Here is a 12,633-nt window from a genome sequence, read left to right as displayed (position 1 = left end):
TATGAAAATTGCAAATAAAAACAATTTTAGTACTTTTAAATGTCCTGATTGAACTATGTCATATATGTTTAATAGCCCAAACTAACATCAATAATACTACTATAATTTATTATTCCTATGCGTAAGCACGAGTTACATAATATAGCTACCACGCACATGGCTAATTACAAAGATCAGCAAGTCTACACTCCATTAATATTTATGAGTAATGCTATATGCACAAACTATTTTACAAAATGCTAATGTAGCCAACATCTTAATGGTTTTCATCTAGACCTACCATTAATATCACATTTTCATTTACTAATAATCATTCACCACATCAGCAGTTTGTAAAATTTTTTGTAAAATAGTTTGTATCTTTAGTATTATTCTTATTTTATATAAAAAATAAAATAAAAAGAGAATTCTAACTCACCTTAAACCCTATATCAAATTAGGGTTTAGTTTTTCTAAGGATAATCTCCCTAGGGTTTAGCTTTTTCTGGTTGAATAAAATTGAAGAAGTTTATATATATAAAAAAAACCTATATCAAATTAAACCCCGAACAAATTTGTCCACGGTCACTACTGGAAAGAGACAGAAAAGGAGAGATATCAAGGCCGCCGCCCACCGGTAAGACTTGGGGTTGATTTTTTGCTCAGTTTTAAAAGAAACAACTGTTGGTTTTGGTTTTGCGAAGTCATAGACAGAGACTATTAATTCCGAACTCGATCCCGCAAGAAGTGACTTGTCATCGCACTGAGACTGAGACTGAAAGGCCCCCAACCCCAAACCCCCAACTCTATTGTTATTGAACTAATTAATTAATAAATATGTCACTTCAGTCCTTTGTTGCACAATTTGAAACTTTAGTGTTTGATTTTTTATTTTTTTTAAAAATTGAGGGTTTAACTTGTTAGCACTCCTAAAATATAGGGATTAAACTGAAATTTTGCCTAAATATAAATACTCTCTCTCTCTCTCTCTCAGTCACCAGTCGTTTCAATTTTGTTTCCCTCTAATTTTGAAAGAGTTCTCACTCTCTCTCTCTCGTAGTCTCTTGAGGTATCTCGTTCTGATACATTTTGATTTTTATCCATATTTTTCAATTTCTATTTTTCCTTTAACTATTAATTCCGATTCTAAATTTTGATTTTGATTTTGTAGTAATTTTAAATGGCTGCGTTTGGAGCCGCTGCGACCACGAATACAAATCCGAATAAATCCTTTGAGGTATGTATTTTTGATTATTCCAAGTTTTAGTTTTTTATTTTATTTTATTTTTTTTTAATAATTAAAATTTGAAATCTTGTGCTTAATTGCTAGTTTGTTTAACTTTAATTGTGTATGAATTTATTTTCATAGACAAATTTGGAAGTTAACATCTTTTAAATGATTCTTGTAGTGAAAAAATCAATATATATATATATATATATATATATATAATATTAATCTGTGAATTGATTAATGCACTGCTTTTAAATTGAATTTTTGATTATGCAAAATTCAGTGACTTTTGGGACCATTACAGCGTTTTATTAAGCGTTCTGAGCCTTAGGTTTTGGATCTTTTTTTTTGTGAATTTAAAGCCTTTATGTTATTATGAAGTGAAAAATTTGTAGTCAGATTAGTTTGTTTGTGTTGGCTGAACATATAAAAAATATATCTGACTGGTTGAATTATACAAATATTACTCTTGTTGTGCTTTGTAAATTCTTAATTTAAACGTATTTGTTTCCGATTCTGTTAGGCTTTTGGTAATATTCTTAACCATTGAGCTTAGCTGCTTCTGTATTTTCAAATTTAGGTGGCTCAACCTCCTAGTGATTCAGTTTCAAGCCTTTGTTTTAGTCCCAAGGCCAATTACCTGGTTGCCACGTCCTGGGATAACCAGGTTTGTTCAGTTGGTTAATTTGTTAACATCATTGTCATGTTGCTAATGTTTCGTCTCTTTAATCCTTTATTTGATTCTGATGGTTGTGATTTTTTAGGTAAGATGTTGGGAGATAATGCAAAATGGGGCTTCTTTAGGCAGTACACCCAAGGCCTCAATAGCTCACGACCAACCGGTAAGACTAACATATACTATTAGCTTCTTGTTCTGTTTCGGAATCCTAAATGGCAATAATTATTTGCTTTGATTTTTTTCTCCTTAAGGTGTTGTGCTCGGCTTGGAAGGATGATGGAACAACCGTCTTTTCTGGGGGCTGTGATAAGCAAGCGAAAATGTGGCCTTTGTCTGGTAATCAACCAGTGACGGTGGCCATGCATGATGAACCCATTAAGGAAATTGCATGGATTCCAGAGATGAACCTCTTAGTCACAGGAAGCTGGGACAAGACCCTGAAGTAAAATATCAATTCCTCTTTGCATTTACATTCCCTGAGATATCTTTATTAGGAAATTTTGGGTTTAATGCTTACGTTTTGCTTTGATGAGTCTACTTTATTTTATAAGCCATCATACTTTTACACTAAGTGCCCCTTATTTATGTTGCTTTAGATAAAATTGTGCAATAAAAATCATGGCCATTTACTAGAAGAATGATCATATGGTGGTTATTTAACTAATTTCCATGGTTGGCTCATATTTAAACCTAATGGTCGCTTCTAAGTAGGAACCTTGGAATTGTGCTCCTTTTTTATGTACTTTAGTATGAATAATCATTGGCTACTCAAAGGAAAGAAAATTTTTGTTGTTACCTATTTAATTTATGAGAAGATCTTTTGAGAAGTAACAACTAAGAATGATTTGATTCAGTATAGCGGGAAGATGGATGTCAGTTTCCTTTTCCCCTTGCTTTATTACATATCACTGTAGGGTAACGTGTAAAAGATCATCTTTTCTTCATCAGTTTTCTGTTACATTGTGGACAAACACATTCCAAAGTACAATGTTTTCTTTTGTTTTGGGTGATATAGGTGTGGTTTTTATTGATTTTGTTTGCTAATTATGCAATATTTTATTCTATATATTTGAACATATTTTGGAACTCACTAGTTATGACATAATTATCCAACATATGGTTTCATTTTCACTATATATAGTTTTGCATGCTCTTGATCTATTATCTTTGCAACTTGATGCTTTTGTGCCCTTGACTGCTAATTGTTCTGTTGGTTTCCTTCCAATTATTAGGTACTGGGATACAAGGCAGTCAAATCCAGTGCACACTCAACAACTCCCTGACCGCTGTTATTCTTTTACAGTGCGGCATCCCCTGATGGTTGTTGGCACTGCAGATCGCAATCTGATAGTTTTCAACTTGCAGAACCCTCAGGTAACATTCTCATCTAATGAAATGAGCCAATAATGATTTTCTTGCATCTTTCTATGACAATCAGATGCTTCATTATTACAAAACAACATTTTGTAAGTCTGGCAGTAATGTTTTGCACTTATAGTTTGATCAAGTTTGAGAACCTTTTTTGTCTACTTTTGATATGTAGATTTAGGCTTCTACAATGTGATCATGTAAGGGTATCTGCACAGTATTAGGGGATATCATTATATCAACTTCTAGCTTTAGCTGATTGGATAGTCTTATTTTTGGTCTTTTTTGACCCTTAAAATCCAATTTGCTATTGCTTTTAATTGTTCCAATGAATCATTGATTCTTCTCCACACCCCATTCTCCCAATGAATAATTGATTCTGTGTGCATGTGTTTGGACTTGATAGAAAAACATGATAGGGTGGAGGGTCCTGGCTTCAAATTTGTTTTTCCAACTTGTTATTATTAAAAAATTATCAGCTGCTAATCAATTCACTGTATGTGACATTACTTTTTGCTATTGTTAGCAAAACCTTTTTTTGCGATTGACTACTTCATTTATTTATTTTTCTGAATAAATTTAAGGCACTGTTGATAGTCATTATTCAGTACTTTCTTTAGCTTTTACTGCATTCCTTAGACTGCTGTGAAAAAAGAAAATTTTGGGTTGAAAACACAGGGAAAACCCAAGTGGTCTGTAGCTACTAAGAGAGATGCTCACAAGTGCTAGAGCAAGAGAAATGGTTTCTATGCAGTATAGAGACCTTTTTGTATCAACACCCTAGAAGGCTAGAGCATTGTTTTTTTCATAACCTCCAGAAGTTGGATGCGGAATTTTAATCTTACGACCATGACTCCTTGCATATCATTTGCGGATGCTAGCAGCACGACTCACAAGTGCTTCATCATTTGTTGTTGCTAAGGATTCTTGTGAATCCCACATAAAAAATATGATACATTATTTTGGTTGGCATGTTCCTTTGTTTGCTTTTATGGTTCAACAAATGGGTGGCTTTATCATCTAATCATTGCACAAGTGTGATTTTGGAAATATGTATATTTTGTTGACATAAACTTATATACCTGGTATTGGCTTACATCTTTGATAAATATTTGGAAGCTTTGTGAACTGGGCATGACCAGTTTTTTTTTTTCTTCTTCTTCTTCTCCCCTTATGCGTGTCCCTTTTAGGAATGGAATAGGTTTCTTTGCCATTTCTCGTTTCTATTGGTTTACTGTCTCTTTATACCAGAAACTAAACTACATAGTATTTTGTGGTTTGCATAATGGTGATACGAGTTGAGTAACTTCTTTGTTGTTTCAATAAGCATAAGAACTTTGAGCCTCAGTATAAAAGGAGTTGAATTTTACAATGGCCTTGTAATGCCTCTTCATGGGATTTATAGACATCCTTGTTTTCTACTTGTATTGTTATTAGAAAGTATATATGTACATTGTTAAATTACCGTTTGTCCCAAGAGCTTAAGTTATTGGGATATGGTAAATTAACTACTTTTTAATAGGTGAGGCCCAACACGTGAGATTTTAAATGAGAGGTAAAGTGGAGGAGACAGGGATCGATCTCAGGACCTCTTGTTCTGATATCATGTTAAATTACTGATTGTCTCAAAAGCTTAAACTATTGGAATATGGTAAATTTAATAATTTAACCACACAATTCTAACATACATAATAATGAGCAAATGGTTGAGATTCCGTGAAATTTAAAATGTAAATTGTGTTTGAGTCATTGAGAGTGCTCATTGTCTTATGTTCCCTTTATTTTGTTTTCAATTTTCAAGTCTAATCATGGGTCCAAATGCCAACAGACTGAGTTCAAGAGAATCACTTCACCTCTAAAGTACCAGACAAGATGTGTTGCTGCCTTTCCAGATCAGCAAGGTTTCTTGGTATGCAACTGCTTGTAAATACATTAAGTTTAAATTGTCTATTTATGATTATTATTATTATTATTATTATTACCTTTTCTTAATGGTTGACTTTTGACATTTCAGTCTTCTACTCCCTTATTTTGATAATTCTGTATTGTTGGATGTTCTCTACTTTCCCAATATGCACAGTGTAATGTATTTGTTGAAAAATGAAAACTTTGTTCTTAGTATGCTCTATATAGATGCACAAATAGTTGATAGAGCATATTTTCTGAGTGGAGTTTGAATTTAGACATTGATAGGTTAGGGGACTGAGGCTGATTGTTTGTGGTTCAATAAGGGTCTTATCTAGGGTAGGAGCTGGAGAATTTTCTGGGATTGCCTATGTTGTCTTGTAATCTATTGAATACACAATCTTTTCTTCCTCATATGCAGTCTGTGATCTGGTACCTTTCTGTGCCTGGGGTATGTTTTTCCCCTCAAGGTAGTGGATTTTATTCTAATTGTTCACTTGCATGAAAAGTGTGTTGGTGCTGTCTTCACCGTGTGCTTGATCATGGCTTGTTTAACTGTTCCTTGGTAACCATGGAGACTTAAATATACTACATGTTGTGATCATGCTTTAGTTGCTTGACTGCCCCTTGGTAACCTTGGAGACTTAAATATGTTACATGTTGTGAAAGAGATTTTGCTACAAACTATACGAGAGTTATAAATAGATATGTGTCATGTCTTGTCTTTTTTTAGTGCAAAATTAATATCTGAGCATTTAGAGAATTTTTCATCTGGTTTATCTTATATTTAGTGTCTCTATGAAGTGCTGCAAACATCGAAAAGGTTATCTTCCTGAAACTTGTCAGATCAGCTGACAGAATATCTTGGAATGAGGATCCAAAGATGTAGCATCACAAGACCTGAAAATTAGAAGTGAAAATGGAAATCCATTATTTATGAAATTGTATATCAAATCAAGCAACAAAAAATCTTACACAATATCAACGAGTTGTAAAACTTTCAGCTGAAGAGGTGTCAGAACCACATACAAAGTCCTTACCAAAATTAACCACCACAAACTGAGGCCATACCACTGAGTTTCAGTCTATTTTAGCTAAAGAGGTCGCACAGCCATGTACAAGGTCCTAGCTAAAAAGTAACCACAAACTGAGAGCATTTAGATGGAAATTTTGAGTTGGATGACTTTTCAATTGGAATTCTTTAGATGTGTTTAAGATCATGGAAATTCTAGCAAATTTAATAATGGAAGGGTGAAAATAAAAATTGCCAAGAGTTGTAGCTCTACTAGTTAGCATCTCCTGGTGTTACCAATGGAGACATTCAGGTTCAAATCCCCCTCCCCCAATTATCAAATTATCAGAAAGGGTAAAAATGAAAATTGAGGCCATGACCCTGTCAAATGGATAAGGGTGCTTTTCAAGGAAATTTTTTTAACAAACATCATCCGGTGGGATGAAAAACATAGAACCTTAAACTAGGATCAAAACCTATATCCCAATCCTTGTGCACCCTCCATACCACAAAGCTCAGGACATTCAACTTGACCACGTACTTAATTCATCCTTTTGTTTATCTTTTTGTGGTTTCTTCCAATTAAAGTTATGTGCTCTTTTTTATTTCAATTACCCTAAAGCAAAGAAAATTTCTCTTTTTATTTTTTAAAATTGAAAATGCTTCCCTCTCTCTCTCCCCCATTCCCTTTTGCCACCAAATCCAACTGCTCCAGTGGTTTAGAAGCTACACTGGAACCACAATTTAATATCTAGTGTTCGTAAAAGCGCACTTTTAAGTGTGAAACATCCCTAGTTCGTTCCTAGGCATCAATATTCTAATTTCCATTTTGCGTATATTAAAAAAAAAATGAAACGCCAAAGTCCCAGTGCTTTTCGCCTCTAAAGTTGGGCACATTTGAAGAAGTGCACCTAAAGCTTGCCTTTTGGAGCTTTATCAATAAACTCAAAGCATGCTTTTTTGAACTTTTTAAAATGTTTATTTATTTATTTATTTATCATTATTTATTACTATTTATTTATTATTATTATTATTATTATTATTATTATTATTATTATAAAAAATGAACCAAAAATGAATTGCAGCCAGCTGATCACTATACTATTGAAATAAACCAGTGATTTATGGTAAACTACTATACACTTAAGCCCACTCCCCTCCACCTCTACGTATATTCTGTTGAATAATCTACTTGGTACCAAAACTCCTATGTCTGGAAACTTTTATTTATTTATTCAGTATGTCTGGAAACTTCATGTTCATTCATTAAAAAAATGATCTAATTTATTTGTGATACTAATTGTTTAGTTATTTTAGTAGTTGATGTTAAACATATAATGAACTATGCACTTAGACTTATACTCCCTCTGTCCCACTTTGTTTGTCCTCTATTTTATTTTAGTATGTCCCAAAATATTGTCCTGTTTCTAAAAATAAAAATCATGAATTTACTAATATTCCTATTATACCCCTATTAATTTACTAATTCAATTTTTTGATAAATTTATTTAAGGGTAGTTTTGGAAACTTATACATTTTTAAGAGGTAGACAAGATAATAAATGATATTCCCTTAAAAAGTTTGATTTTTCAAACAGGACAAACAAAGTGGGATGGAGGGAGTATTGACTAATACTCATTGAGTGAATAAGTGATAAAGAGAATAATGTAAAATGTTGTATGAATTATATAAAATGTTATATTTCAATTTATATGTTTATTTGATCACTTTATTTTTGTATGCCCATTAATAATTATTTTCAAATTTATTACATTATATTTAAAAAAATGTATGCTTCACTTCTATATGGCGCATGCTTGCGCTTTGTGCCTTGAGCCTAGGCTCTAGGAGGCCTTTTCCCTTAAGTGCGCCTTGTGCTTTTTACCAACACTACTAATATCATGTCCCTTCAAGCCTCACCACTACCCTATTCAACTACTCCTCTCTCCATTACCCCAATGCACTCAAATCCCCCATGACTACCGTTGTGATCCTTAACTCTCCACTGATTCCAATGTCCAACTCACCAATTTTTGTTCCAATTTTTTCTAGAAAGATTGTCTTGGTGTGGTTTGCTTGTCCAATCCAGATATCTCCAAGAGGTGTTTCATGCTTCTAGGCTTTTTATTGGTTGAGTGCACTAATACTAAGGGTGTGGTGGAAAGACTGAGGTGTCTGGAAATGAGTGTTTTGGTTTTGGGATTCTTTTGTCAGAGTTTTGGGCAACTAGAGCTGAAATTGAGGCGTGGACTGATTATCTGAGTGCATAACTGAATTGTGTTTAGAGTGCGGTTTCACGGACAAGGAGGATCATTAAAGTAAGTGTGGTCTGATGTTGTGATTGGTGTGGACAGGTCACCAAAAACTGGGACACATTGGATTTTGATCTCTATAACTATCAGAAGAAAAGAAAAGTAGATTTGGGAGAAGGCAGTACTGCAGAATTTTTTTAGACTATTGGATCAATAATTAATACAGTGACTGATTTTGAGAGTTGTTAACAATAGACAATATGATGATTTAGGTTTGAAACTTGACATTGATGGTCCTTCAAGCTACCCAGTAATAATAATAGAATGGTATTAATTTAGAGTTTACGTAGTAGAAAATGCTTGCTCAATATAAACCTATTAGCTATTTTCCTGAGAAGTTAATGTTAAATTAAAGATCTACTTTTGGTCAAAAGTAGTTCATTCTGAGCATTCAAAGTATTTTATGCACCTATTGTAACATTTGAAAATTGTTATAACATCTAAATCACTCATTAAATGATTCAATTTTCTGGTTGACATGATCTTTTTGCTAGTACTGTAACCCAGATTTCAAAAGTGCCCCTTTATTTGGCCAAGTTTGGCTTTGTCATCTTTACACATTCACAAAAATGTCTTATTAATCTCTTGCTTTCTGTTGTAAAAAATTTTCTTTTGTGTTCTGAATACGTGCAAATGTGCTTACTGGTATCATATTTCTTAATTTAATGTCTTGTTGCACCTCACAGTTTTTTACCACATTTATTTGTATTGGTCAACTGCTTTGATTAGATTTTCCCAGTATTATTCTGGTTTGGACTATATTGGATTCTCAGGATAATTGAATCTGTGTTGTTTTGTGTCTAGGTTGGCTCGATAGAGGGAAGGGTTGGTGTACACCACCTTGATGAATCACAGCATGCTAAAAACTTTACTTTCAAATGCCATAGAGACGGAAATGAGATATACTCTGTTAACTCTCTAAACTTTCATCCTGTAAGATTCTGTATTTCCATTTGATCTCCTTGCAAATTATTTATTTGATAGCTTGTACTTTTACTGACAACTTGAATCTTCACTAGATGTAGCTCTTTTTCCTCAAGTTTAGTGGAAATATATGTCTGTTTGGTGCTATCTCTATGTTGATCTGCTGCCTGCTTAAATTCTTATATGCCAACCCTCTGTTTCAGGTGCATCACACTTTTGCAACTTCAGGGTCTGATGGTGCTTTTAATTTCTGGGACAAAGACAGTAAACAGAGACTCAAGGTATCTTCAGATAAGCTCAATTCAAATTTGAACCTTTTTTCATGGTTTTACTGCATTTCAATGAAGTTAAGGTTTTATCTTCTTAATTCTAAACTGAATACAGATGCTTTTGCCAATGATTGTTTCACAAGCAAAATGTCTGTTTGTTGTGCACACAAAATCACACAAACATTTTTTGCTGACCTATATAATATTATCCTGAATCTAATGTACAATATCAGGCCAAAGAAAAAGGAATCCAATACAACTTTTTTTTTCCAGGCCATGTCTGTGGACTTAAATAGCTAAAGTATATCTTTGCAACACAATTTTTTTTTCAGGCCATGGCAAGGTGCAGTCAACCCATACCCTGCAGTACTTTCAACAATGATGGTTCAATATTTGCGTACGCGGTATGCCTCATCTCATTTTTCTTATAATCAATAATGATTCAGTTTCTAGACATTCGCTCTCTCCCTCTCTCATTAAGTGTCACCCGTTATCAACATAATGTGTGAATTTCATGAAGTTCTCTCTCTCTCTCTCTCTCTTGCGCGTGTGCGTGCGTGTGCGTGCATGCACATGCACATGCGCACAGTTTATGCACGTGTGCGCACACACAGACCTTTTCTTAGAAATGTGTAAAAGGGGTTATCCAATATTTACAGGATGTATAAGTAGCATTGCCATTATCATGTTGTAGATATCTTTGAAGCATTCTGTTTTGGAAACATTCACATACAAATGGAAAAAGTTTGGCTCAAACATGTTTGGATCTATATTTTTCCAACCTACTATGTGGCAATTGAAGAGACCAAGACCATGTGTAATTTTAGTCACATGACGTTGTTAATGAGTCACGTGACTTGTTTAAATAACATGCATGAATATTATTATAAATCTTCATGTAATGAGTTGGAAAAGAGAGCTCAAAACATGTTTGGAGCCAAACTTTGTTCCATACAAATATGATAAAAGGGTATATCCAATATTTACAAGATGTGTAAGTTGGGCTTCCGTTATCATGTTGTAGGTATCTTTGAAATTAATGAAAGATTCTGGTTTGGAAATAATAATAATAACAGTTAGAATTGTGTGGGTAAATGATTAAATTTACTATTTTCTAATAGTTTAAGCTTTTGGGACAGTCGGTAATTTAATATAGTATCAGAGCGAGGGGTCTTGAGTTCGATCCCTGTCTTCACTCTACCTCTCATTTAAATTCTCACGTGTTGGGCCTCACCTATTAAAATGTAGTTTCGCCCTACACTTAAGGGGGGAGTGTTAGAAGTATATAGTTAAATGATTAAATAATTTAAATTTACTATATCTCAATAGCTTAAGTTTTTAGAACAATAGGTGATTTAACATGATATCAGAGCAAAACATGATATCTTGAGTTTGATCATGAGTTTGATTCCTGTCTTCTCTACTCTACCTCTCATTTAAATTCCTATATGTTGGGCCTCACTTATTAAAAGATAATTTCGGCTCACACGTGAGAGGGAGTGTTAGAGTTGTGTGGGTAATGATTAAATTTACTATATTCCAATAACTTAAACTTTTGGGACAATCAGCAATTTAACAATAACTATATTAATTTTTTTATAATAATAATAATAATAATAATTATATTCATTGAATCACGCAGCTCATCTTGATGAATATATTTGGTGCATTGTAATCACATTGCACGTAATATGCACATTTTGCCAATCCATACCAACCGATGTCAACTCTTTGTTTTTTAGTTAATTCTTGACTAAAATTTCAAGTATACCATGTTTTGGCTATACCGCCCTCTCTCTTAAACTGGATATATTTTCTGAGAGGATGGTAAATAAATTAATGGCTTTTAGAATATGAGTTGCTTGGAGTGGTCTATTCAGCTAGCATTTAGATTAATATGTTTGAGAACCCTTTCAAGTCCTGGGATAACGTTTGTGGTATGGAAGAGATCTGGTTGAATCAGATCTAGCTGATAGGGTCAATATCTGGGCTCCAAACTTTCATGGAGATTATTATAGTTCTTTCAACTGAATAATGGACACTTTTGGCCTGAAACCTGTTTGCCAAAAGCACATATTATTGTAAATTGGCTAAGGGAATACAATAGTTTTTGTTCCTTTTATTGTTTTATTTAAGTTGGAAGTTGGAACTGAATTTCTTTATCATTATTATTTTATCTGAAGGTGTGCTATGACTGGAGTAAGGGTGCAGAAAATCACAATCCAGCAACAGCAAAGACCAACATTTTCCTGCATCTGCCACAGGTATATTCATCTGTAATTCTGTATGTTTTAAAGTGTATATAATTTGTTTTATAAACTGCTTGTCTATCCTTCGGAACATCCTGGTGAAAAGTGCTACTTTTTTTTTCGGATCCAGGAGTCTGAGGTTAAAAGCAAGCCACGAGGAGTTCAAACTAGAAAGTGAAGGTTGTGCTCGTTACAAGACTTACAACAGCGCGTCAAAAAATTGGACATTAGTTTTTTATTATTATTATTTTTATAAATTATTAATTTTTTTTCGGCTTGGTATATTAATGAGACTTTTTTTTTTTTTTTTTCCTTCTTCCCTTTCCCAATTACTGTTGAGTTAATTTTCTGTGTGGATACATAGGTTAGAAACTTAGAAATGAGGTTCCTCTGGGGTTGTTTGTCCTTTCCCGTATCATGACATGAAGGGATATGAAGATTTTACATTTGGTTTTTTGTTCCATGCCTAACAAGCTTCTGAGCTTTCTCACAGCTGGTTGTGTGCAAATTTCTATGTTTCTAAATGGCATTTAAATGTTAGTCCGGTTATGCAGAATCTTCTTCCCGTTCAAGATATCTGTGTGAGTTGATTGTTTGATTATCAGAGTCTAACTTGATTCCCTTTATCTTCAGCTTTTTGTTCCTTTAGAGTTCGTACGGATTCAATACTTTGGATAATATTTGCCCATAAATTCTAGATCCCTT

At 33.6% G+C, this 12,633-nt stretch overlaps 1 protein-coding gene across 3 annotated transcripts; it reads left to right on the top strand.

The window, feature by feature from the left end:
* Window positions 1-523: 523 nt before the first annotated feature.
* LOC115989152 (protein RAE1-like) lies at window positions 524-12,420 on the top strand. 3 transcript variants are annotated; one of them, XM_031112811.1, is made up of 12 exons: window positions 524-616; window positions 1,151-1,216; window positions 1,791-1,877; window positions 1,975-2,052; window positions 2,141-2,331; window positions 3,122-3,263; window positions 5,059-5,166; window positions 9,291-9,419; window positions 9,614-9,691; window positions 10,012-10,083; window positions 11,863-11,943; window positions 12,059-12,420. In XM_031112811.1, exons 2-12 carry the CDS (start codon window positions 1,160-1,162, stop codon window positions 12,104-12,106), a joined length of 1,071 nt encoding a protein of 356 aa, XP_030968671.1. In that variant the 5' UTR covers window positions 524-616; window positions 1,151-1,159; the 3' UTR covers window positions 12,107-12,420. The 3 variants fall into 3 exon arrangements, with proteins under 3 accessions (XP_030968671.1, XP_030968672.1, XP_030968670.1); XM_031112812.1 differs by lacking the exon at window positions 524-616 and adding an exon at window positions 1,005-1,048 and having other exon boundaries at window positions 5,086-5,166; XM_031112810.1 differs by lacking the exon at window positions 524-616 and adding an exon at window positions 1,005-1,048.
* The last annotated feature ends 213 nt before the right edge of the window (window positions 12,421-12,633 follow it).

The sequence above is a fragment of the Quercus lobata genome, chromosome 5 (assembly GCF_001633185.2).
Source record: "Quercus lobata isolate SW786 chromosome 5, ValleyOak3.0 Primary Assembly, whole genome shotgun sequence".
Taxonomy (NCBI): Eukaryota; Viridiplantae; Streptophyta; class Magnoliopsida; order Fagales; family Fagaceae; genus Quercus; species Quercus lobata.
The sequence above is the reverse complement of the archived record's forward strand: the minus strand, read 5'-3'. Positions and strand labels throughout refer to the sequence as shown.

Coding starts and splice junctions, on each gene's coding strand:
- LOC115989152 (XM_031112811.1), top strand. CDS start 1,160: ATGGCTGCGTTTGGAGCCGCTGCGACCACGAATACAAATCCGAATAAA. Junction 9,692..10,011: donor ACAGTAAACAGAGACTCAAG/GTATCTTCAGAT, acceptor TTTTTTTTTCAG/GCCATGGCAAGGTGCAGTCA. Junction 11,944..12,058: donor TTTTCCTGCATCTGCCACAG/GTATATTCATCT, acceptor TTTCGGATCCAG/GAGTCTGAGGTTAAAAGCAA.